This window comes from Eleutherodactylus coqui, chromosome 8, assembly GCF_035609145.1.
Source record: "Eleutherodactylus coqui strain aEleCoq1 chromosome 8, aEleCoq1.hap1, whole genome shotgun sequence".
In the NCBI taxonomy this organism is placed as follows: domain Eukaryota; kingdom Metazoa; phylum Chordata; class Amphibia; order Anura; family Eleutherodactylidae; genus Eleutherodactylus; species Eleutherodactylus coqui.
Window position 1 is genome coordinate 177,745,372 of NC_089844.1, and position 26,440 is coordinate 177,771,811.

Below are 26,440 nucleotides of genomic sequence, written 5' to 3' on the forward strand. Positions count from 1 at the left end.
GAAGATGAAGCACATTGAGTGAGAAGCCCACGATCCAGCGGTGAAGTCTATTGGTGTAAACTCTCTACACAAGCGCTAATGACCTTAGCAGTGACGTCAGCACTTGTGCAGTTGCTTAGCTAACTGTCTGCCTGTGTAAAAGAGGCATTAGTCAGCATGTAATGTTTCACCATCAACATTAACAAAAAAAAATGTCAGACCAAGGTTGGCTGGCTCCCACCACCCAAGTATTCTAAGATTTCCCCTTCCCCTCTGTGCTGCAGAGATCCCCTCTCTTCCCATAATGTCAAACAGCTCTGTTGTCTACTACCTTGCACTACACAGCAAGTAGGGTTGGTGGACAAGTGGGAGGAGCCGGTGACCATGCTGTCTCTGCACGGTGGTGAGTGATATGAGTCTGCAGAGGATGCCATGTGACAGGAATTGGTGCAGCGGCAGACGGACTGCTGCACTAATACCAATCTATAAAGCGTTAGTTCTGGACAGCAAAGGAGGAGGAGGAAGAAGCTTGTTATTCCTGTCTTCCTCTTCTGAAAGTGGCATCTGCAGGAAAGTGGGGTTGGACAGAAGTTCAGACTCCCCCATGCCCCTCCCCCTCCCTGGTTTGGCAGCAGGCAGGGTTCATGCACTGTCCAAGGAGTGAAAAAAATAATTCTGTTCTGCCTGCTCCTCAGATCACCCCCATAACTGAATGCCCTAGTCACTGGACTTTGCTTGCTGAGTGACCTGGATGATGTCTGCTATGTCCACCATGGGACGGTCCAAGCTCATACATTCCCCATATGATGAAGAAAAGCCACATGCGCAGATCGTTTAGCCCTAGTACAGTCACATTTGGCTGACCTTTCTGCGCACGTGCCAATGCTTGGTCATACTGCACATCTATTAGAAATCCACAGTCCCGTGGATGACATAGAAGACGCCATCCACATCACTCAGCAAGACAGAGGCAGGGTTATGAAATGAACTGCAGCCAAAAAAAAGTTTGGCAGCTATTACCATACAGCATTAGACCTCTTTAAAGGTGTATTTTACAAGGGTTGCTGCCTTTAGCCACTATAAGGGCTCTTAGTACTTACCCTTATAGTGGCTAAAGGCAGTTTAGTTTAGCATTTTTTTTTAATGCTAGGATAATGCTGCATTTTTTTAACGTGATTGTCAATGGGACTTCCTAATGTTAAAAACGCATCGCACAAAGATCGCACAGCACAAACTTGCGATGCGCTTTTAAGATTAGAAAGTCCCATTGACAAATGCATTAAAAAAATGCAGCGATATTGCAGCGTTAATAAAACGCAGTGTGTGGGAGCCCTAAGTATCTTTGGAATTAGCACTATTTTGGGGATCTGAAGCTGCCAGCGGTTTATTGATCAGTTTATTCCCTTTAACAAATACAAGGTATATTTCTTCCAAACTGAATTATTTTCCCTGAAGGTCACACTCGGCTTCTCACCTTTTAGCCACTACAAGCAGCCCAAAGCTCCTTTTAGATGGAATGATTATATAGTTTAAAAAATTGTTCAAATGAGTGAAAGTGAATGGTGATGGTGCGGCCTAAAGGCAGCCAACGACTGAATGATGATGGCTCACGGTTCGTTCATTGTTCATTCTATGCAGCCATAAAATCCTGGTTGGCTCATTCACTTATGGTTCAGTTTATATGGCCATCAGTCAGTTCTTCCCAGTCACTTATGCAGTTCTTGTTTGAACGAGCGAACAATGTATCAGCAGTATAAACAGTCTGCATGAGCGAAACTCTGATGTCATTCGCTTGTTCAAATTATACCTTTTGGGTGTAAATGGACCCAAAGCCACGAGCTTCAGATCATATAGCAGGATGCTGGATAAAGAGACACGACATCATTAGAGTAGGATAGTGTTACCTCTCTGGACGGCTTGTCCTGACGCTTCTTCTATATCTGCTAATGAAAATAATACATTTATAGACCAGGCAGAGGAGAACATCAGGATTATATGTGAATTATAGAGGTGCAAGATTATAACTTTTGTACAGGTAGCTTGGACATATACTGGATGGCCCCTTTATTAGACCCCCCGGCTCTCTCATAATTGGAGCTTCCCTGTATGGAAATTAGAGCCACAACCGCAGAGCGCGGCATAAAATCACGTGCAAGATTTCAGTTTAAATACGCATAAGATGGGAAAATCCAGCGACTTGAGTGACTTTCAGCAAGGCCCGGTCATCGGTGCTAGACTAGTGGTGGGGCCGGGATTTCACTACTAACTGCGTAGGATTTTCCTGTGTAATGCTGTGGAGCGTATACTGAGAATGGTGTGAGCGAGGAACAACATCCAGCAAAAGGGGGATCCTGTGGATGGAAACAACTCATCACTGAAAGGGGTCAAAGGAGGATGTTAGGAATCGTTCTGAAGTTATGAAGACCAAAGGAGGTCCAACGTGCCACTAGATGGTGGCTCTAATAAAGGTGCCATTTCGTGTATTGTGTGTAGTATTAACCCTCAGTTATTTCTTGTGTATTATTCTGCTCACTCACGTACATCCATTGTTAACTATGTGAATGAAATAGACCATGATTTACAGGGACCCTTCACTAAGGTCCGTATCAATGGACCATCAGGGGTTTGCGTACCGCATACACCATTGCACTGCCAGGGTCTTTGGTTACTTTGTTAGACCAGATCACAATAGCTTCACAATGTTGCATTTAGGCCAAGTCTCCTTTCCCACAAAGCCTAGCAAATTTTAGATCTGCAGCATGCTGACAATTTCACCTCCTCAAATTGAAGCATTCCAAATGATTATAAATAGAGATGAGCGAGCACCAAAATGCTTGGGTGCTCGTTACTCGAGTCGAACTTTCAGTGATGCTCGAGAGTTCGTTTCGAGTAACGAACCCCATTGAAGTCAATGGGCGACCCGAGCATTTCTGTATATCGCCAATGCTCGCTAAGGTTTTCATTTGTGAAAACCTGGGAAATTCAAGAAAGTTATGGGAACGACACAGAAACGGATAGGGCAGGCGAGGGGCTACATGTTGGGCTGCATCTCAAGTTCCCAGGTCCGACTATTAAGCCACAATAGTGGCAAGAGTGAGACCCCCCCCCCCCCACTGTCAGCATAAAGATCGTTCTCCTCTTCCACAGCTGTAACAGCTGTGGCAGAGAAGAACGATGTTAGCCCATTGAATTCAATGGAGCCGGCAATACAGCTGGCTCCATTGAAAGCAATGGGCTGCTGGCGATCGCGGGATGAATTGTCGGGAAGGGCTCAAATATATAAGCCCTTCCCTGCAATTCATCCAGAAATGTGTAAAAATAAAAAAAAATATATACTCACCTTGTCCCGGCAGAACGATGTTAGCCCATTGAATTCAATGGAGACGGCAATACAGCCGGCTCCATTAAAAGCAATGGCCTGCCGGCGAGCGCGGGATGAATTGTCGGGAAGGGCTTAAATATATAAGCCCTTCCCTGCAATTCATCCAGAAATGTGTAAAAAAAAAAAATATATATATATACTCACCTGGTTCCGGCAGACGGAGTTCAGCGCGGCCAGCGGCAGTCCTCCTGAACTGCTCTGAACAGCTGTGAGTAGTATTCAGCAGCCGGGGATTTAAAATCCCCGCCTGCTGAATGAGCTGCCTCTAATTGGTCACAGCCTGACCAATCAAAGGCAGATTCCACTCACACACCCACTGATGAATTTATGAATGGGTGTGTGACTGCTGCCTCTGATTGGCTCAGCGGGACCAATCAGATGAGAGGCAGCAGTCACTCACCATTCATAAATTCATGAATGGGTGTGTGAGTGGAATCTGCCTCTGATTGGTCAGGCTGTGACCAATTAGAGGCAGCTCATTCAGCAGGCGGGGATTTTAAATCCCCGGCTGCTGAATACTACTCACAGCTGTTCAGAGCAGTTCAGGAGGACTGCCGCTGGCCGCGCTGAACTCCGTCTGCCGGAACCAGGTGAGTGTGTATATATATATATATATATTTTTTTTTTTACACATTTCTGGATGAATTGCAGGGAAGGGCTTATATATTTAAGCCCTTCCCGACAATTCATCCCGCGCTCGCCGGCAGGCCATTGCTTTCAATGGAGCCGGCTGTATTGCCGGCTCCATTGAATTCAATGGTCAGTGCTCGTTTAATCGAGACGAGTACCGCGTGGTGCTCGTCTCGAGTAACGAGCATCTCGAGCACCCTAATACTCGAACGAGCATCAAGCTCGGACGAGTATGCTCGCTCATCTCTAATTATAAAGCATGAAACAGTTCTGCAAGCAGCACACAGGAATCTTTTTTGTTTAAAAAATTACATCCTCAGATGCCTCTTTATTATGTCCATTTAAAAAGCGACGTTTCGGCCGACCGCAGGCCTTGAGAAAGGCCTGTGGTGGACCGAAACGTAGCTTTTTAAATTAACATAATAAAGAGGCATCAGAGAAAAAAATAACAGTTCAATGAGGGAGGAATGATGGTGGTAACTATCGTTTGTCCCCTAATAGAGTTTGAATCGGCCAGTGTATTGGCCAGATAGACAAACGCTGATCCAAATGACCGGCACTGGTCTACCGGAGCAAACCCTTACGTGGGGAGAAGTACAGTTGACCAACAATCATTTTTAAGCTCGTATCAATGAGCTGACAAGTGAGCGTTTGCTCATTCGCCGGGTGACCGTTTGCACTTTTACTTGGTCAAATGATCGGGCAATAGAACGTTCAGGTATATACCACTGGATCAGAGTAGGTGACACTTCTAACTGTGCAAGTTCTACTATCATAAGTGGCTGTAGCATCTTCCACTTGACACCAGGACTACTTTTACTACCCCTTTAAATGAGAACTGTGTTTGCATAAAACCCTGTGCTCCAACATTTTCACTTGAACCACCCTATGATTACACCAGGGACGTAGCTGGGCAGGAAATAATATGATCGGATGGGGAAATGGAAATGTGCGCACATAAGGAACGGCCCTTTTTGGCCAACAGCAGAATGAATCCCATATACATATATAAACACTGTGATACCTCTTGAAAGCCGGCATTCCCACACAGGTTCCAACTCTGAACTGTTTTCTGCCACCACTTGTAATGAAATCGGATTTGCACTTTTTAAGATTGCATTTTTTGAGATGTTGATCTCTGCGAAGGGGTGATTGTTGATCTCCTTATGAACTATGAACTGCAAGACCTATGAAAAAAAACACAATAAATGTGTAATGCATTACCATGGGGAGCAGGTATGGAAAAATGTGTTTTCACCAGAGTGTTTTCGCTCGCTATCTTGCTACTACTAGCAGCTGGGGATATCTCTCCCAATCCTGGCCCACCCTCCTCTGCTCCTAACTATTACCCCCTGCTCGACTCACTAAGAAAACCCTCAAGCCCAACTGCTAGCTCATGCAAACCCTCCCCTTTAAATGTGCACTCTGAAACTGCCAGTCAGCATGTAATAAACTCCACACCATCCACGACTTTTTTACTGCTAAATCTCTAAATCTGCTAGTTCTCACAGAAATGTGGATACAACAGTCTGAAACGGCCTTCCCTGCTGCACTGTCTTACAATAGCCTGCAGTTCTCCCATACCCCAAGACCAGATGACAGGTGTGGTGGTGAAGTAGGTGCTTTTCACTCCAAAAAATGTACCTACCAGTACATCCCCTGGTACCCTCACTCACTTTCCCATTGTTTGAGGTACATACGTTACGGCTTTTCCGCCCGCTGTCAATGCGAGTAGCTGTTATCTACCGCCCTCCAGGTGCTCCTCGACAGTTTTTGGACCACTTTGCTGCCTGGCTCCCCCACTTTCTATCCTGCGAAATTCCAACCCTCATTCTAGGTGATTTTAACATCCCCACTAATGACCCCATCTGCCTCTCGGCTGCTATCTCTCGCCTCCTCCCTTGGTCTTAGTCAACTCACAGCCTCTCCCACTCACAGGGATGGCAATACTCTGGATCTGGTCTTTCTCCGTCTCTGCTCTGCTTCCCACTTCACTAACTCCCCTCTTCCGCTCTTGGACCATAACCTCCTCTCTTTCTCTGTCATGCTCCCTAACATCTCTCCAGACCCACCTACCTACCGCACTTACAGGAACCTTAAGGCCATTCACACCAAGGGCTTTGCTGAGTCCTTACAGTCCTCTCTGTCCCCTATCTCTCTCCTCTCCTCCCCCAACCTGGCTGCCGCTCACTACAACACTGCTCTCAAACATCCCCTGGATGAAGCGGCATCCCCCATGACCCAAGCCATCCGTTGTAGAACCCTGGCTCACGCCTCAAACATGCTTCATCCGGCAGTGCTCTAGAAGTACTGACCGGCTGTGGAGGAAGTCGCAAACGTCCACAGACTTTCTCCACTACAAATTCATGCTCAGATCCTACAACCTCGCCCTCCACCATGCCAAACAAGTTACTTCACCTCACCTCTCGCCTTCTCACTATCACACAACCCTAAACGGCCCTTTGATACTTTTCAGTCCCTTCTCATCCTTAAACCGCAGTCCCTAGTGATGGATCTCAGTGCTATAGAGTTGGCTGCCTACTTCAAAAAGAAAATTGATGGCAGTCAGGAAATAACTTCCCAATACCAGACTAGCCCTGACCCTAGTCTAGCTCCAGCTCACTGCCTGTACTCAGACCAATGACAGAGGAAGAAGTCTCCCAATTGCTTTCTTCTGCTCGCCCCACCACCTGCGCTAGCGACTCTCTCCCCTCACACCTCTTCTGATCTCTCTCCCCAGTGGTCATCTCCCATCTCACCACTATATTTAACCTCTCTTTGACCTCTGGCATCTTTCCCTCTTCTTTCAAACACCCCATCATATCCCCACTGCTAAAGAAGCCGACTTGACGCGACTGATGCTGCTAACTACCGACCCATGTAAAACCTTGCCTTCATCTCCAAACTGCTAGATCATCAAATTTACTCCTGCCTTGTAAGCTATTTATCAGAGAAGTCTCTCATCGACCCCCTACAGTCTGGCTTCCGACCTCAACACTCGACAGAAACTGCCTTTACAAGGGTATCAAACGACCTCCTGACAGCCAAATCGAGGGGCGATTACTCCCTACTGATCCTCCTCGACCTCTCCGCAATATTCGACACTGTTGACCACAAACTCCTCCTCAGTATGCGTCACTCCATTGGCCTAAAGGACACTGCTCTCTCCTGGTTTTCCTCCTACCTATCTGACCGCTCATTTAGCGTCTCCTTTGCTGGCTCTACCTCCCCTCCTCTTACCCTTGCTGTTGGGGTTCCCCAAGGCTTGGTCCTCGGCCCCCTCCTTTTCTCCATCTACACAGCCCCTATTGGACAAACCATCAGGAGATTTGGCCTCCAATACCACCTCTATGCTGACCTCACCCAGCTTTACACCTCTTCCTGTGACATCTCTGGAGTTTTCCTCCAAAACATCACCGACTGTCTGTCCGCTGTCTCTAACACTATGTTCTCTCTCTACCTAAACCTCTCTAAAACTGACCTACTGGTATTTCCGTCCTCCACTAACCGACCTCATCCTAACCTCTCCATCTCAGTATGTGGTGCTACCATCACTCCCAGACAGCACGCCCGCTGCCTTGGGGTCATATTCGATGCCAATCTCTCCTTTAACCCCTACATCCAATCTCTGGCCTGAACATGTCAGCTGCACCTCAAGAACATCACAAGAATCCGCTCTTTTCTCACCAGTGCTAAAAACACTTACTGTTGCCCTCATCCACTCTCGGCTCGATTATTGCAACTCATTGCTGATTGGCCTCCCCTGCACCAGACTCTACCCTCTCCAATCCATCCTGAATGCAGCAGCCAGGCTCATCTTCCTGTGCAGCTGCTACTCGGACGCCTCTGCCCTGCGCCGGTCACAGAATTCAGTTTAAACTCATCTCAATCCATCACCCAGCCCGGGCTCTCCACTTTGCTAATGAAACTAGACTGCATGCCTTTTTAATTCGAACTTCTCATTCCCGCCTCCAAGACTTCTCCAGAGCAGCACCAGTCCTCTGAAATGCACTACCAAAAGCTATCGCTCGACCTCCCGCCTCCATTAACCCCTTAGTGACCAAGTCTGTTTGCGCCTTAGTGATGGAGCCAAATTTTGGAAATCTGACGTGTCACTGTAACATAGAATACATCTGTAAAGGTTTTGCATATCCAAGTGATTCTGACACTATTTTTTCTACACATATTGTACTTCAGTGAGGTGTTAAAAATACACCAATAGAATTTGAGGATATTTATTAATTGTCAAAGTGTTATAAAGTGTCAAAATTGGGAAAGGATTGTAATTTTCAACTGCAATATGTCAAATATTTGCAAACATACTGTACAGATTATGAAGATATATATTTCCAGGGATTTACTTTATTCTGGAAGCACATTTGAAAAACTACTTTTTTAACTATTTAATAGACATGCAAATTTAACATTGATTATTAACATTTTAAAAAACATTTTGTTTTCCTATACCAAGACAAGATTGCAAAGGCTCAGAGGTGTCAGAATGATAGATACCACAACAAATGACCCCATATGAATAAAGACATGCACCCCAACATGGATAGCTCTGTTTGTTCAGAAACATACCCCTTGTAGCCCCAATATACTTACAGGACACATGACTAGGCCTATAATGGAGGGAACATCCTTTGGATTTCAGAGCATAGCTGAATAAATTCCAGTCCCCAATTGCTCACTTGTGCAGAAAAAAAAATGGACTCCCTAAAAATAATCCCCCTACCCGTCCTTTTTGGCATTCCCTAAATCTTAGATAAAAGTAATGATGTAAACTGTGTGGTATGTCTGAAAAGAGGGGTAGTTACGGAGGCTGGTTGGGATGGGCACATTGGGCAATAAAACCAGGTATATCTCTCCTCCTCCCGAGCTTGCTACAAACCCTACACATTTTTGGGGGTTACTTCTTGACCTTAGTGACAGGGATGGGGTGTAAAAAGTGGCGCTCTGTGAGGCTCCGTAATCTTGCTGAGGTGCGGCGGTCTCACACAGAAGGTGCTCAAAAAGCTGCTCTTGTAAATTACGTATTACAGGTAGTGATCTGAATAACACCGAGCTCATACGGCCATATGTGGGATTCACTCGTGGAGGCCCGCAGCGGATCCCAGCTGTGAGCCCGCCCATGGCCCTGCATAGGGCCGCATAATATACTGCGCATAACTGCGTACTCACACAAGCGGTCATGCGCAGTACACTTTTATTGTTTATATTTCCTGCACCGTCGCTTGGCAATGACGCGGGTACCCGCAGCCCGTATACAATGTAGTTGCATATAGACTGCGGGTATATCCACGACCATGGAGCACAATGGGCTCTATGTTGCGGATATCCGTGGTAAAATAGAACATGCTGCATTCTGTTTCCTGCAAGTAGATTATGGAATTCCAACCCACTAATATGAGTAGAATTGTGTGCAATGCATTTGATTGATCCACATATTACACGAATGCGGAATCCGCAATTTCTATCTGGTCATGTGAGACCGGCATAACTGGTAGATGGCTAGCTTTTTAACACATGACCGGGTACGACTCAACTAGACCAGGGTTCCCCAACTCCAGTCCTCAGGGACCGCCAACAGGTCATGTTTTCTGGATTTCCTCAGTGTTGCACAGGTGATGTAATTATTGTCGGTGCCTCAGACATTGCCACAGGTGTTCTTACCATAGGATATCCTGAAAACATGACCTGTTGGTGGTCCCTGAGGACTGGAGTTGGGGACCCCTGAACTAGACCACCGGTCATTACTCTAGGTCCTTAGCTACCTTTGGTAGCCGGGAGCAAGGAGACTTTACATTTTTCGGGCCCTCCATGGCTTCTGCGCATGTGTCTGTGAGGGGAGATGAAACAAACTTTTTATACTTTACATGATCCAATGGATAACGGCAATCATGTGAACCGGGGACCGCATACAGTGGTCGCTGGTGACATCTCCCTGCTATCAGCTGGCGCATATGTGCAGGAGTAATTGTCAGGTCCTGGAAGGACCAGAACACCATGGAACATTGCGGACAACGGAGGCGAGTAGTTTCAGCTCCGCTCTTGGATCCAATCTGTGAGGGGAGCTAAAACTTTATTTGACTTTGTGTTTACTTTTATGCAATCGCCGTTATCCATTGGATAATGGCGATTGCATGATAGGTGGTCGGCTTTAATCTCCAGATCGAGCATGTTTTTACAGCCATGGGGATTAAAGCTCACAAAAAGTCAGGAAGTAAAAACACATTTTGGCGGTCACTAAGGGGTTAATAGTAAACAGGCTGTCATTTATAAGGAACGATGGCCTATTTACACAGACCGATCGGTATTTCATTTTTATGCCTGCACAAACTGAATAATGAGCGATAGGCGAACCATGTTCATCGCTGGCAGCATTTACACTGAACGTTTACACTGGGGAACACAACCCTTGCTGCCTAAGATGTTAGAACATTTTTGGGATATTTCTTTGTTGTAGATTCTGAAAATAGCATTCATTTTTGCCTATGAGATCTCCTTTCCACCACAAACTATTTTAGTTCAATATTATACAACAATTAACTAATAATAACATTATTATTTAAAAAGTTATGCTATTGGAAGGATAGATTTCATAAAGTTTAGAAAAAGAACTACAAACAAAAGTTTCTTCGTTGGGACATGTCACTGAACCCTTGTTTCTGTGATTTCCTACGATCTGTAAGGACTGTGCATGTAGAACCACTCTGTCAACCTTCCGGGTAGGTGAAGATTCAATCCAGCATGGCTGACAGCCACCCCCAGTGTGGGAGGTAAGATACCACATGAACAGCCCCGCATACAGATGAAAAATAGGGAAGGTATCTTGCCCTAAACTGTTAACCAGGAGAGGGAAACCCCTGTCTATAAGCGGAGCACTCGTCCCGATAAGGACAACCCCATGGTCTTCCTCTAGGCGCTGACTTAGGGTGACTACCAACTACAGTTTTTTTTCACTGCAAAATTTACAGTGTTTTCTTTTCTCCAGGGGTCTATGGGACTTGTAATGTTAAAATTGCGATTGCGCAAAATTGCGATTTCGCTGTAAATTGTGATTTTGCGCGATCACAATTTTAACATTACAAGTCCCATAGACCCCTGGAGAAAAAAACGCTGAGAATTTTGCAGTGAAAAAAAAACTGTAGTGGGTAGTCACCCTTAAACTGGCGGGCCAAAACATCTATAGGACAAAGATAGAACAACAGGAAGTACAGAAACAAAGAAGGAACTAGCTGACAAGGATACAGAGAAGCGGACAATGAGAAAAACAGACCACAGAGTACACGAACAGAGAACACAAGCGAAACACAAGGTAGCAAGATGACTGCCAAAGCAGTGGCTGGACATGACGTGAACAAACTCTCAACAACACTGCAGCATGGTCTGAAAGGTCCAGGGCAGCTATATAGGAAGGTGATTGAATAAGGAGCATCAGCTGAACAGGAGACCAGAAGCCATTAACCCTAGGAGTGCTGGAAGAGAGTGAATATAACCTCAGGGAACAAAGAGAATGGGAGGACACCCATATTTGCCAGACACAGAAGTAAAAGATTGTGTCTGAACAGTTCACCCAAAATGATGCACTGTTCCTGGACGAGGTGACCAGGACTCATACTGGGTTGAAACGCATCCGTTTGCTCTGATGTCTGCCGGCATTCAGCAGTAATAAAAGCATTTTATTTTTTCACGATAATTTTTATCCTGTCTTGCGATGTTCCTGGACATCCACAATGGATGCTCCAACAGTAGGCTGCTGTCATATGTGCATCCCATCGTCCACAGTATCGTTCTTACATGATCCTTATTTCTTTGTGAAATTATTCCCGCTGTTCACCGCTAACATCACCAAGACACAATGAAAATTGATCCAAATGACTGTACAGACAGTGCAATTTGATACTCAGCTGAGTATACAAAATGCAGTGAGCATACTCTCGACGAGTGCCTGTAGTTAGTGGCCATTCTTTACAACCATACTAAACGATGACCACACACATGACTCATGTTTATAGAATCTTGGAGACACTGATATTTTATGAGTTCCCTGATTAGTGGTGCATTGAATATATCTGCTTATAGTTTCTCCATGCTCAGCCCAGGAGATTTTCTACATATGTAGTCAAAACACGTTCCATCTCTCCCAAGAACATTTACAAATTGTTTCATCAAACCAAGTTTAATGTACAATGGTGGCGATATGATCTTTTCTCTGTCCACTAAAGGTTCTGTGATATTGTTTTCTCCAGGAACCATGTTTTTCTCCAAGGACTGTCTTCTCACCCAGCGTTGATCTTTAGCTCTACTGTCCCACAGACATAGGAAACATGGGTACTTCGTGTACCTGCTCTGCTGTCCTAGAAGGAAATTCACTATTTTCAAATCCACACAGATGATCCATTGGTGATTGTGATATGCTATTTTCTGTAGCACTGTGGCTATTGTTGACTAATCTTCCTGCGTACTAACTGAGTGACCAATAGGAATTGACCTGAATCTGTTTCTGTTATGTGGAAGTAAACATTTTAGGCTGAGTTTGGAGCTATGTAAGAACAGCAATTTGTTTGGTGTGTATTCGATAATATTCAGTTTCATGAGTAACCCTAGCACGTAGTTACAGAAAACCAGGTAATTTTTTTCTCCAAAGAAATATCAGAAACTCTTTGTCTCTGTTGTGGTATACTGTGATTTTTCTTCCCGGTAACAGTAAACTTTTTTCTGCCAGCCAGGAAGTTAACATTTCAGTGCTGGAGAACTAGCCACCTATTTAAAAAAAAAAAAAAAGCAACATCCGGAAAGAAATCTCCGAAAACTGCATGACTACACCCCCCACTCTCCTCAGCACTGCATCCAGCACCTACTCATTTTCTATGTTAGCTTGGAGACTTCTTCCTCTGTCATTGGTTCTGTTTTCCTCTGCTTGCCCCACCACCTGCGCTAGCGATCCTCTCCCCTCTGACCTCCTCCAGTCCCGATCCCCAGCTCTCATTACTCACCTCACCACAATCTGCAACTTTTCCCTAACCTCTGGCACCCTTCCTTTTTCATCTAAACACTCCATCATATCCCCTCTGCTTAACAAACAAACCCTTGACTCGACCGATGCTGCCAACTACCGACCCGTCTCAAACCTTCCCTTCATCTCCAAATTACTAGAACACCTGGCCTACTCCCACCTCACACGCTTTCTCTCTGACAACTCACTCCTCCACCCCCTCCAGTCTGGTTTCTGGTCTCTACACTCGACCAAAACTGCCCTTACAAAAGTATCAAGTGACCTGATGACGGCAAAGTCGAGCGGGGACTACTCCCTACTAATCCTCCTTGACCTCTCTGTTGCTTTCGACACTGTTGACCATGACCTCCTTCTCACTATGCTCTGCTGTATTGGCCTAAAGGACACTGCTCTCTCCTGGTTCTCCTCCTACCTCTCTGATCGCTCTTTCAGCATCTCCTTCACTGTCTCCAGTTCCTCTCTACTTCCTCTCGCTGTTGGGGTACACTAGGGCTCGGTCCTCGGTCCCCTTCTCTTCTCTATCTATACAGCCCCAATTGGACAAACCATCCTCAAATTTTGCCTCCAATACTATCTCTACGCTGACGACACCCAACTATACACCTCTTTCCATAAGATCTCTTAACCATTCCTTCAAAATATCACTGACTGTCTGTCCGCTGTCTCTAGTACTATGTCCTCCTGTTTTCTCAAACTTAATCTCTCTAAAACAGAACTTCTCGTCTTTCCGCCTTCCAACCGATCTCCCCTCCATTCCAGTATCTGGCACCATCAAAAACCCCAGACAGCATGCCCGCTGCCTGGGGGGAAGGGGGGGGGGGTGTCACACTGGTCTCTGACCTCTCCTTTACCCCTACATCCAATATCTGGCCCAAACATGCCACATGAACCTCAGAAATATTGCTAAAATCCAGCTGTTCCTCGTCATGAATACTTGTTGTAGCCCTCAACCACTCCTGACTCGACTACTGCAACTCGCTATTCATTGGTCTTCCCCGCACCAGCCTCACTTCACTCTAATCCATACTAAATGCAGCAGCTAGGCTCATTTTCTATCTAGCCATTACCCAGACACCTCTGCACTATGCCAGTCACGGCATTGGCTGCCCATCCACTGCAGAACTAAATTTAAACTCCTCACCCTCAACCACAAAGCGCCACCATACTTTGCCTCCCTTCTGTCCATACACCAGCTAGCCCGCACACTCCGATTTGCTAACAAACTCAGATTAAACACCCCCTTAATACGAACCTCACATGCTCGCATAGAGGACTTAACCAGAGCAGCACCCATCCTCTACCCCAAGGCATGCAGACAATTCCCAATGGATGAAATTTCAGATGCACCTTAAAAACTCACCACTTCAGGGAGGCATACCAAATCTCCTGATGCAGTCCCCCTGCCCCTCCCTATGGCTCACCACACCTTTCATCCTGCTTATCGCAGTCGACCTCTAACCCTTCAACTCCATACCACCCCCAGGCACCCTGTTTGCTTTCTAATAAATGATTTCTACATGTAATTCCCATACTGCCTGTGTTCCCCCAAGCCTCATCTCCCCCCCTTGTACCTCCTTTATCACCCCACATTGTTTGTTTCAAATTGTTTGTATGTCACATGTAATTGTTGTATTGTCTGTTTCTCCCAGAAAGCGCTGCAAAATAAGTTGGTGCTATACAAATAAAGATTATTATTAATAATTCAGACACTTTTTTTTGGAAAATTTAAGTCTCTTATGAGTTCGTTCAATTTTATTTGATTGAAACCTGATGCAGCTAATGAAAGTCCTTGGAAATCATCGTCATGTTGCTCAGCATAGCTTTCTTTCTCACATGCAGGTTCATCGGTTTCTTCGGAGAGCTCTGGAAGGCTGCTACATTATTAGGTCCGCTGTTCTGACTTGCTTTTCTCTCAGTTTCTGGCAGACGTGGACGTCGCTCAGCTTTTCTTGCAACCTGAGCTTCTAAATACTTTCTCTAGTACAACAATGGTTACTTTCCCTGGTATTCTAGCTCAACTGTAGGGCATGGCTAATAATTGCCTTATTTAGCTGAGCTGGGAATACTTCCCATTGCCTCAGTATTGTTGTTTTGAGTTTCTGAAACCAAGCTTATGTCCTGCTTCTGCATGTATCCCATTTTGTTCATTGTGCTTCTGTTTGCTGTTCTTGCCTCTGCACTCTACCTGTCAGGCAGCTCTTCACCTGTTTCTCTGTCCAGTTCTAAGTCGCTTCTCCCCAGTTCTCGGTTTTTGCTCTTTTGTTGTCCTCAGTCTGTCTTTTGGTTTTTGCATTGTTTTGTCGTATGCCCAGTCAGGGTCAGCTAGGCCATAGAGGAAGACAGCCAGGTCATTCTTCTCAGAATGCCAGTCCTGCTTCTAGGAGCTTCAAAACTAGGGTGGAACAATGAGGCTCTAGTAGTGACATTCTGGGAGGGTTTGGCAGGACGCATCAAAGACGAGTTAGCTAGTCGCAATGTCCTGCATTCTCTGGACACCTTGATTTCTCTGGCCACAAGAATTGACGTTCGGTTCCAGGAGAAGTCTAAAGAAAGAGGAGGTTGCTCCGCCTGGCTCCTAGATTCCAGAAACAGCTTTCTGCTCAACCTATCAGCACCTTGGTTAATGATCCAAAGCCCATGCAGGTGGATTGTCTCAGATTAACTGAGGAGAAATACATGCTCAGATGCTCAAAAAATCTATGGATGTACTGCGAGTCATCTTGTCTGCACTGGCCCCTCAAACTTCTCAGCCTAGGGTCAGTAGGAGAGACTACTCTAAGTGAAGATTGCTCCTCTCCAACATTGAATCTGCCAGTAATGTTGGTTTCCACTGGAGCCCAGATCATGCTGCTGGCCTTTCTGGATTCTGGCTCAGTGGGGAACTTCATACAGCAGGCCAGCGTGGACTGCTACAAAATTCCTGTCCGGCGCCTTGAGAAACCTCTAGTGGTGACTATGGTAAATGGAAGTACCCTTTCTGAGACCATCCAATTTGTCACTGAGCTATTGGAGCTCAAAGTAGGTGTTCTTCATTCTGAAAGGATTTTCATTCTGGTTCTTCCCTGCGTGACCAGTTCCCTACTACTGGGTTTGTCATGGCTCTGGCCACACAACCCTACACTGGACTGGAACACTGGTGAGGTGTTCAGTTGGGGTACATACCAAGTGCCTGCTTCTCGTTCACCCAGCTCACTGTTATACTGCACCACAGAACCTGCAGGGTCTGCTATAGGTTTACCACAGTTTTGTAGAGGTTTTTGACAACAAAGAGGAGTGTTTGCCACTGCATTGCTTCTATGACTGCCTAATTGAGCTCATCTTAGGTTCTGTACCCCCTCAAGCTGAGACTCGGGCAACGGCCGAATATGTTAAAGATAACCTAGCCAAAGGATTCATTCGTACATCCTCCTACCCTATAGGACCACATTCTCCTTTCTCAAGAAGGACTGATCGCTTCATCCCTACATCGACTATCAAGATTTGAATATGATAATGGTCAAAAACAAATATCCTTTACCCTTAATCCCAGCGCTGTTTGACTGCCTGCGCGGCGCACAAATCTTGACAAAACTTGATCTGCAAGGGGCATATAATCCAATCTGCATCCATGAGGGAAGCAAGTGGAAGACTACTTTCAATACTCGAGATGGGCACTATGAGTACTTGGTAATTCCTTTTGGGCTGGTTAATACTCCAGACATCTTTTATGACTTTTGAATGACATTTTTACGGACCTTCTTCACACATGTACTGTCGAGTACTTAACGAATATCCAGTGAAAACATCAGGATTAGAGATGAGCGAGCGTACTCGGATAAGCACTACTCGTTCGAGTAATTGGCTTTATCCGAGTATCGCTGTGCTCGGGTCTAAAGATTCGGGTGCCGGCACGGAGCGGGGAGCTGCAGGGGAGAGCGGGGAGGAACGGAGGTAAGATCTTTCTCTCCTTCTCTCCCACCCGCTCTCCCCTGCTCCCCGCTGCGACTCACCTGTCAGCTGCAGCGGCACCCGAGTCTTTAGACCCGAGCACAGCGATACTCGGATACAGCCAATTACTCGAGCGAATGGTGCTTATCCGAGTACGCTCGCTCATCTCTAATCCTGATGTTATCCCTCACCAAAGACAGGTCTGTACCGTCCTCCAGCGGTTAAGGGAGAACCACCTCTTTGCCAAATTTGAGAAGTGCATTTTCGAGTGCGAGTCCCTTCCTTTTCTGGGATATATTGTGTCCAAGCAGGGCTTACAAATGGATCCCGATAAGGTCTTAGCCGCGCTGAATTGGCCCGTCCATTTGGTCTCTGGGTAGTTCAGCGATTTTTGGGCTTTGCAAATTACTACCAGCAGTTCATTCAACACTTTTCCTCCCTGAAGTCGCTCATCTCTGCTCTAATTCGAAAGGGAGCTGATGCCAAGGAATGGTCGCCTGAGGCTAAATCTGCTTTTCAAGCCCTGAAATTAGTTTTTTCATTTGCGTCCGTGCTGCACCGACCAGAGGTCACAAAATAGTTCTTTTTGGAGATTGATGCTTTGTCCTTGGGAGCTGGTGCAGTCCTATCACAGAAAAGTGCATCAAGAAGGACGGTGCTCTGTGGCTTTTTCTTTGCTGCATAAAAAAATTACTGTATTGAAGACCGTGAGCTACTGGCTATCAAGATGGCTCTGGAATTTTGGGGTTTCTGCTGGAGGAAGCCTCTCAACCCATCGTGATTTACACCAACCATAAAAACTTGACTTATCTACAGACCGTCTCAACCCTTGTCAAGCCTGGGGGTCTTTGTTTTTTGCACGATTCGACTGTCTTACATTTTCATCTGGCTAACCAGAATGTTAAAGCTGACGCGCTTTCCAGAGCATTTGATTCTTATGATTCTGAGGACGTTCCACAGTTTATCATTGACCTTGTCAAGATGGTAACCATGGCTCCAGTGCAGGTTAAGGATATCCCACCAGGAAAGCCTTTTGTTCCCGAGGCTAAAAGGAAGTTTTTCCTGTCCTGGAGTCACTGTTCTAAGGTAGCAGGGCACTCCGGTCAATGAAAGACTATCAAGTTAATCTGTTGCCTTTATTGGTGGCCATCCATGGTGAAGGACATCTACAACTGTCTCTGCGTGCACCTCCTGTGTCCAGAATAAGTCCCTGAAACTGAAACTCACTGGGCTGCTGTGTCTGTTACCCATTAAAAAGACTCTATGGCAGCATATTGGCATGGATTTCAACACTGATTTACCCCCTGTAGAGGATGCACGGTTATCTGGGTGGTAGTCAATCAATTTTCAAAGATGACTCATTTTGTGCCTTCTCCTAGATTACCTTCCGCAAGTCAACTTGCGGGGAAGTTCATCGATCATATTTTTTGCTTCCTTGAAATCTCCAGGCACATAGTTTCTGATAAAGTGGTACAATTCCCGTCTAAGTGTTGGAGATCCCTGTGTAAACTCATGGGTATATCTTTGGACTTCTCCTCGGCTTACCACCCACAGTCCAATGGGCAGGTGGAGCTCACTAATCAAATTCTTACCAGTTGTCTCTGCCATTTCACTAATGCCTATAAAGATAATTGGGTTAGTCTGTGGTCCTGGACAGAATTCTCATATAACCAACATGTCAGTGACTCCAGAAAGAATTGTCCCTTCGCCATTGCATTTGGTCAGCAACCCAGAATTCTCCTGCCTGTTTCGACTACTTCTGTGGTCCCAGCAGCAGCTTTTTTTCAACAGAGAATTGTTCTAGGATCTGGCATGAAACTAAGACAACTCTGGAGAAAACATTCACCTCTATGAAAAGTTTTGCTGATTGCAGGCCCCGACCCTTTCCACAGTTTTCTCCAGGGAACAAGGTATGGCTCTCCTCCAAACATATCAGGTTGAAAGTGCCATCTTATAAACTCGCGGCACTATTTTTGAGTCCATAGAAGGATTTGGAAAAAGTGAATTCCGTTTGTTAAAAGCTATGCCCTCCCCTGCGTATCCCCAATTCCTTTCATATCTCACTGCTTAAACCAATAATGCTTAATAGGTTTTCCAAAGAACCTAGATTGGCTTTGACTCAGATCAACTCAGAAAACATCTTTGAGGTAAATAATATACTAGATAGCAAGAAAGTAAGAAAGAAAACCTTCTTCCTAGTGGATTGGAGAGGTTACGGCCCGGAAGAGAGGTCATGGGAACCTGCTGAGAGCATCAACACTCTTCGTCTGGTTCAGAATTTTTTTTAGTAAGTTCTGAAAAAGATACCGCGGTTCCTGGTGACATCTTCCTGCTTTTGTCTATTCATGCTAGCTGGGAGCAGGTAGATTTTTAATCTACCAGGCTCCCCCGGCCTTCTGCACATGTATCCCTGACATTTTACGTCTGGCATGCATAGGAAGAACAGCGCCATGTCCTGAAAGGAAAAGAATGCCATGGGACATTGCAGAGGACAGAGGTGAGTACTTTCAGCTCCCTTCGTGGATTGGATCCATGAGGGGAGCTGAAATTTTAACTTTTTCTACACTTTTATGGGATTGCTGTTATCCATTGGATAACAGCGATCATGTGATCGGGGGGTGCTCAACGCGGCCCCCTATGACAGCTAAAGGCTCTTGACTACCTTGGGCAGCCAATAGCAGGAAGAGGTCACCCGCACAGACCTCCGACTTTAATCCCCAGGGCCGTAAAAACACGCTTGTCCTGGGGATTAAAGTCAGGGAACGTAGGACGTGAATACACGTATGGGTGGTTACTAGAAGGTTAAACAGGAAAAACTGGGGATAGGCACCCCAAATTTTATAGCACTAGTTCTTCTGTGTTCAGAAATACCCTCATTGTAACCCCAATCTACTTACAGGACACACAGCTAGGCCTATAATGGAGGGAACACCCATCGGACCTCAGGGCACAACTGAATAAATTCCAGGCCTCATTTCACATTTGTACAGTAAAAAAATTCACTCCCTAAAAATAATCTCCAAGTGTGTGTCTGTGTGTCTCTAAGCATATGTCACGTGACAGGGGTTGCAAACCGGCAGAGGCACGTGACAGGGGTTGCAAACCGGCAGAGGCACGTGACAGGGGTTGCAAACCGGCAGAGGCACGTGATACGGGTTGCAAACCGGCAGAGGCACGTGATGCGGGTTGCAAACCGGCAGAGGCACGTGATGCGGGTTGCAAACCGGCAGAGGCACGTGATGCGGGTTGCAAACCGGCAGAGGCACGTGATGCGGGTTGCAAACCGGCAGAGGCACGTGATACGGGTTGCAAACCGGCAGAGGCACGTGATACGGGTTGCAAACCGGCAGAGGCACGTGATACGGGTTGCAAACCGGCAGAGGCACGTGATACGGGTTGCAAACCGGCAGAGGCACGTGATACGGGTTGCAAACCGGCAGAGGCACGTGATACGGGTTGCAAACCGGCAGAGGCACGTGATACGGGTTGCAAACCGGCAGAGGCACGTGATACGGGTTGCAAACCGGCAGAGGCACGTGATACGGGTTGCAAACCGGCAGAGGCACGTGATACGGGTTGCAAACCGGCAGAGGCAAGTGATACGGGTTGCAAACCGGCAGAGGCACGTGAAGGGTTGCGAACAGGCAGAGGCACACAGGGAGTGTGAATTAGTTTACTTCCGTTAGTTCTGGAAGTAAATTTGTAGATCACTAGAATGTGTTCCGTGCTTGACAATGCCATCCAGTGTGCTACTTGTGCAATGTATGCAGTCCTTGATCGGCCGATCGTGGGTGCACACTGTTGCACAAGATGCATGCACATTGCACATTTGGAAGCTCAGATCCTGGATCTAAATGAGCAACTGGCAACACTGAAATATATTGACAATATGGAATGGAGTTTGATGCTCACTGAGCAGGAACTCACTGGGGTAGAGGCTGGGACGGACAGTAATTTGGAAGACCATGGGGAGCAGGCAGCTAGCTGGTTGACAGTTAGGAGGGGTAAAGGGAAGAGAGCCAGGGAGGCTAGTCCTGAACTGGCACACCCCAATAAGTTTGCAAAGTTGGCAGATGAGGGGAATGCCATTACAGAGCCAGCACTGCTGCAGCATGACATGCCCTCTGACTGCCAGGGAGATGACTGCTCCAGTAAGAAGGACACGGGGAACACAGGGCAGGCTAGGCAAGTCCTAATGGTGGAGGATTCAATTATAAAGGGGGCAAACAGCGAATCTGCCAAAAATATCAGGATCGTTGAATGGTGTGTTATCTTTCTGGTGCCCGAGTTTGACACGTTGTGGATCGGGTTGACAGATTACTAGGAGGGGCTGGTGAGGATCCATTGGTACCAATGTGCACCATGACCAATGACAAAGTTAGTGGTCAATAGAGGACCCTCAAAAACGATTTTAGGGACCTAGGATCTAAGCTTAGGGTGAGGACCTTCAAGGTAGTTTCCTCGGAAATACTACCTGTACCACAAGCTACACCAGAAAGACAGCGAGAGCTCAGGGAGGTGAACAAGTGGCTTCAGAGTTGGTGTAAGAAGGAGGGCTTCGGGTTCATGGAGAACTGGGCTGACTTTACTGTTGGCTACAGGCTCTACAGTAGGGACGGGCTGCATCTCAATGGGGAGGGTGCAGCTGTGCTGAGGGAGAAAATGGCTAGAAGGTTGGAGGAGTGTTTAAACTAAGGACTGGCAAAAAGAGTATTAGGAGGAAAGATAGTGTAGCCAGTGACCTGGGACCAAGTACTAGGAATGGGGGTTGAGCGGGGGGAGGGGTAAGTACAGTTAGAACTGACAGAACAGCTAATAGGACCATAAGCAGCAAAATGAATACAAAGAATAACAACAACAGTATAAATTGTATGGCAACGAATGCAATTTCTTTAGAATGTCTAAAGAAAATGATGACATAGTAGGAATAATTGAAACATGGCTTGATGATAAGTGGGATTGGGTGGTGAATTTACAGGGTTACAATCTCTTCAGAAGGGACAATAGGAAACAGAAAGGGGGAGGGTTATGCATGTATGTTAAATCCTACTTAATATTGAAGCTATGGGAAGATATAGGTGTAGGAGATGAACACGTGGAATCGCTGTGGGTAGAAATACAGGGAGGGGAAAATAACAAAATCTTGATAGGGGTTTTCCATAGGGCTCCAAAAATAACAGAAGAAACTGAAAAGTTATTATTAAAGCAAATAGAAGAGGTGTCAAACCGCAATGAAGTAATTATTATGGGAGACTTTAGTTATCCCAATATAATATGGGATGACAAAACCTGCGAATCTCACAAGGGTGATAAGTTGTTGAGAACAAGTAAAGATAACTACCTTGCCCAACTTGTACAGGAACCAACTAGAGGGAGGGCCACTCTGGGCTTACTACTAACTAACAAAGCGAACAGAATCACAGGAGAGCAGGTTGAGGTACACTTGGGAAATAGTGACCACAATATAGTTAATTTCCAATTATCATTAAGAAGCCCTATCAGAGAGCGACAAAAAAACTAAACTTAAGTAAAGCAAAATTTGATCAGCTCAGAACTACTATCGGTAACATTAATTGGGACTGCATCCTCAAAAATAATAGTACAGGCAACAAATGGGAGAAGTTTAAAAACATCCTAATGACCTCATGTAAGCAGTTCATACCTTTTAAAAATAAAAGAACTACAGGTAACCTATGTGGCTTAAAAGATAACCTATGTGGCTTGACAAGGCTGCTAGGGGGGCAATAAGCAGAAAAAAAAGAAAGTGTTTAAATTATTAAAACAAGAGGGTAGTGAAGAAGCGCTAAAAACATACAATGAAAAAAACAAATTATGCAAGGAAAAACTGCAAATGAGGAGGCAGAAAGACTGATTGCTAAAGAGAGCAAAAATAACCCTAAACTATTTTTTAATTATATAAACGGTAAAAGGATTTGCAATGAAAGCATTGGCCCTTTAACAAACAATACAGGAGAAATCATAAAAGATGATGGGGGGGGGGAGGCAAACCTATTAAATAGTTTTTTTCTCAAGTGCCGAGCCCAAATGGAATACACCCAAGTGTTCTAAGGGAACTAGGTGACATGATCAACAGACCACTATTTATTATATTCAGGAGATGAAAAGAAAAAAAATCACCCAGCGCTCCCGAAGATAGACCACCAAAAGAATCACCAAAGTAAACCAGTTATTCTTTATGCAGATGCAATGCGTTTCATCACTCAATCAGGCGACTTTATCAAGCATATAGTTACATTATTCATCCCCAACATTTATAGCATGAAAGTTCACTCACATTAACGCCAGCATGTATGGAAACTAGCACTTCTGGGTTCCATCCACTCGGGTAAGAAATGAGGCATGTCACTACACACAGAGGAACGCAAGATGAAGCGTCATCATGTGATGTGTTCCATCCTGGACGGAAAGACAGCGCTCTCAAATCTCATCCCCGTCTACATGAAGTACATGTTCCTAAAATCCTAAGAACTCATTGTACCCTGTATGTAACATCTAAACAACCATATATACAATGTAAGACATAGATTTAATGTAATATATACATGTGTAGATATAAAAATACATATAAATTTATGTACCATATACACTAAAAACTGTAAATCATATTATAGACTGTACATAAAGTATATATATATATATATGAATAAAATACATATCGGGGTGGTAGAAATATACATAAAAAACTATTAAAAAAATTTATATATATATATATATATATATATATATATATATATAAATAAAAAAATCAACAGTCCTCTTGACAATAAATTATTGGTAATCTAAAATCTCTCAGTACCAATACGTAAAATCATTTTAAAAAAACGCTTGCTAATTAAAAAGGGCATTAAATACTCATTATAAACATTTCCAGCTTCTCCAGTATCTCGTTCAATCCATTTGATTCTAGAGTGTTCAATTTAAAAATGCAATACATCTCTTCAATCCGTAACTCCTGTATTGACTTAGTAGAAATGCATTCCATGGGGGTTACTTTTAAAAGGGAGGAATCACAATTATGATAGGTTTAAAAATGATGAAAGACGCTATGTCGAAGGAAGCTTTTTTTAATATTGCTCCTATGTTTTGAAACTCTAACTCGTAAAGCATTGCTTGTTCTCCCCACATATCATTCGCCGCATGGACATTCAAGCAAATAAACTACAAACTTAGTTTCACAAGTAAGTCTTTGTTTTATCATAACACGTTCATTCTCATCTATTTTTATCTCTCTTATTTTGCTTACTATATTAGTGCAACACTTGCACTTTTTTAGCCCACATTTAAATGCCCCTACTTCACCGTGTTCTATTATCCAAATCGGAGCTATATTGATTTTATTTTTCTTTCCTTTTTTTGCGCATGAAGGGGCAAGTAAGTTTTTTAATGTTTTCTTTTTCGAAATATGCTGTGAGGGATTAACGTCAGGATAAGGTAGCAGCCTGGGCATCCACAGCCAGAGACAGTGACGCGAAGGGTAAAGTTCAAAGTCCAGGCTTTGCCTGGGTTTATTTCAGCAAAACAAAACAAGACAGGCCTTAACTCCAGGCCAACAGAAAAACAACACCTGTTCGTCTGAGCACTTACTATACACAGGAGATGTTCCTGACTATTCACTGCACAACTCCATTTGCTGCTCACAGCCAGTCTGGTCCTCCGACATGCAGAGGTTTTCACCAGCTTTTATAAGGCCTGATACCAGCCTCACCTGGCACGTGGGAGTGCCCATCCCACTCTTCACTTTGACCACTCCAGGAAAAGCCGGCCTGGACTATGTGGCTTGGAGCCACTATCTTACACTACAACGTGTCAGTAACTTAGTGTTACTAACACACAAACGCTGGCTTCCTCCACCGAGCCCAGGCTGCTCGGTGACACGTATCTGCCCAAGTACTCCCTAAAGCCACATAAGAGAGCATCCTAGGTGAAACATATCTGCGCTCAACAACTTTGCCAGTCACTGTCTCACAATGCATACTAGATTTTCAGACAACTTTTTCCCCAAATATGGATCTTCTTTGAGAATGGACCAGTTTTTTTCTCAATATACCTTTGATTAGCCCATATTGAGAGCTGTACGTTGTAATAAATGCTGTATTCTGTTGTCCCTTTCTATCTGGTTTTCTTTCCACCCTTTTTCCTGTTTCTTCATCATCTCTTTCTTCATTAAGTACTTTTTTATATGCTGATTCAAGAATTGTGTTTGGATATCCATTTTTTTTCGAAACCTAGTGTCTATGATTTCTGCCCATTTCTCAAATTCCGATCTTCTGGAACAATTTTGTTTGACTCTTTGTAGCTGGCCATATGGTATGTTCATTTTCCACTTTTTGTAGTGACAAAAAATTCAAGTAGCTATTAGTATCAACAAATTTAAAGTGCGTTCTTGTTGCTATCTTATTTCCTTCTGATCTCAAATCAAGGTAGATGAGTTGGCGTCGTTTATAAAAGAGCTTAATATGAATGAATTTAATTTTAAGTTTACAGACAAAATAAGTAAGGACGCAGTTGTATTTTTGGACCTTGAATTGAAATCAGAAGGGGAAGGGGAAGTCCCGTTTAAATTATATTCCTATCATCGCATTCATTCCAGTGGAGCGCTGTTCTAATCCCTTTTTTATATATTTTTATAGATCTCTTTTATATATTTCTTATATTTAGGGACACTATTGAGACCGGGGTTGTACCACTGGATTGTCGTATTACCAATGTTGTTCCAATATACAAAAAGGGGTCAAGAAGAGAGCCTGGTAACTACAGGCTGGTAAGTCTCACTTCAATAATTGGAAAAATATTTGAGGGGTTTCTGAGAGATGGCATCCTAGAATACCTCAAGGAGAACAACGGAATAAGCATGAGTTCATGAGGGGGCGATCATGTCAGACCAATCTGATCAGCTTCTACGATGAAGTAAGTTCTAGGCTGGACCTGGGAGAGTCTATTGATCGTGTGTATCTGGTTTTCTCTAAAGCATTTGACACTGTGCAGCATAATAGGTTGATATACAAAATGAGATAGCTTGGTCTGGGTGAAAATGTGTGTATCTGGGTAAGGAACTGGCTCGGGGATAGAAAGCAGAAGGTGGCTCGGGGATAGAAAGCAGAAGGTGGAGCAGAATGGTTCATACTCTGATTGGACCACCATTGCTAGTGGGTTACTACAGGGTTCAGAATTAGGCCCCATCCTGTTTAATATATTGATCAATGCCCTGATAGAAGGACTGCACAGTAAAATATCAATATTTGCAGATGATACAAAATTATACAAGATCATTAATAAAAAGGAGGACAATATGCGGCTACAAAAGGGCCTAGATAAGCTGGGGGCTTGGGTAGAAAAATGGCAAATGAAGTTCAATATTGATAAATGTCAGGTTATGCACATGGGCAGGAGAAAAAGATGTCAGCAATACACACCAAATCGGGTACAGCTAGGGAAAAGTGATATGGAAAAAGACCTGGGAGTACTAGTTGACTGTAGAC

The 26,440-nt window shown here is 44.7% G+C and overlaps 1 protein-coding gene across 1 annotated transcript in view; it reads right to left on the reverse strand.

Moving 5' to 3' along the window:
• LOC136578042 (NACHT, LRR and PYD domains-containing protein 1a-like) overlaps positions 1–26,440 on the reverse strand; it is a 123,716-nt gene that overhangs the window by 15,954 nt on the left and 81,322 nt on the right. Inside the window, exons 11-12 of the mRNA XM_066577951.1 lie at positions 5,016–5,178; positions 1,884–1,922 (exon numbers count right to left, since the gene is read on the reverse strand). Coding sequence (XP_066434048.1) covers positions 1,884–1,922; positions 5,016–5,178 — 202 coding nt within the window. The remainder of the gene's footprint in view (positions 1–1,883; positions 1,923–5,015; positions 5,179–26,440) is intronic.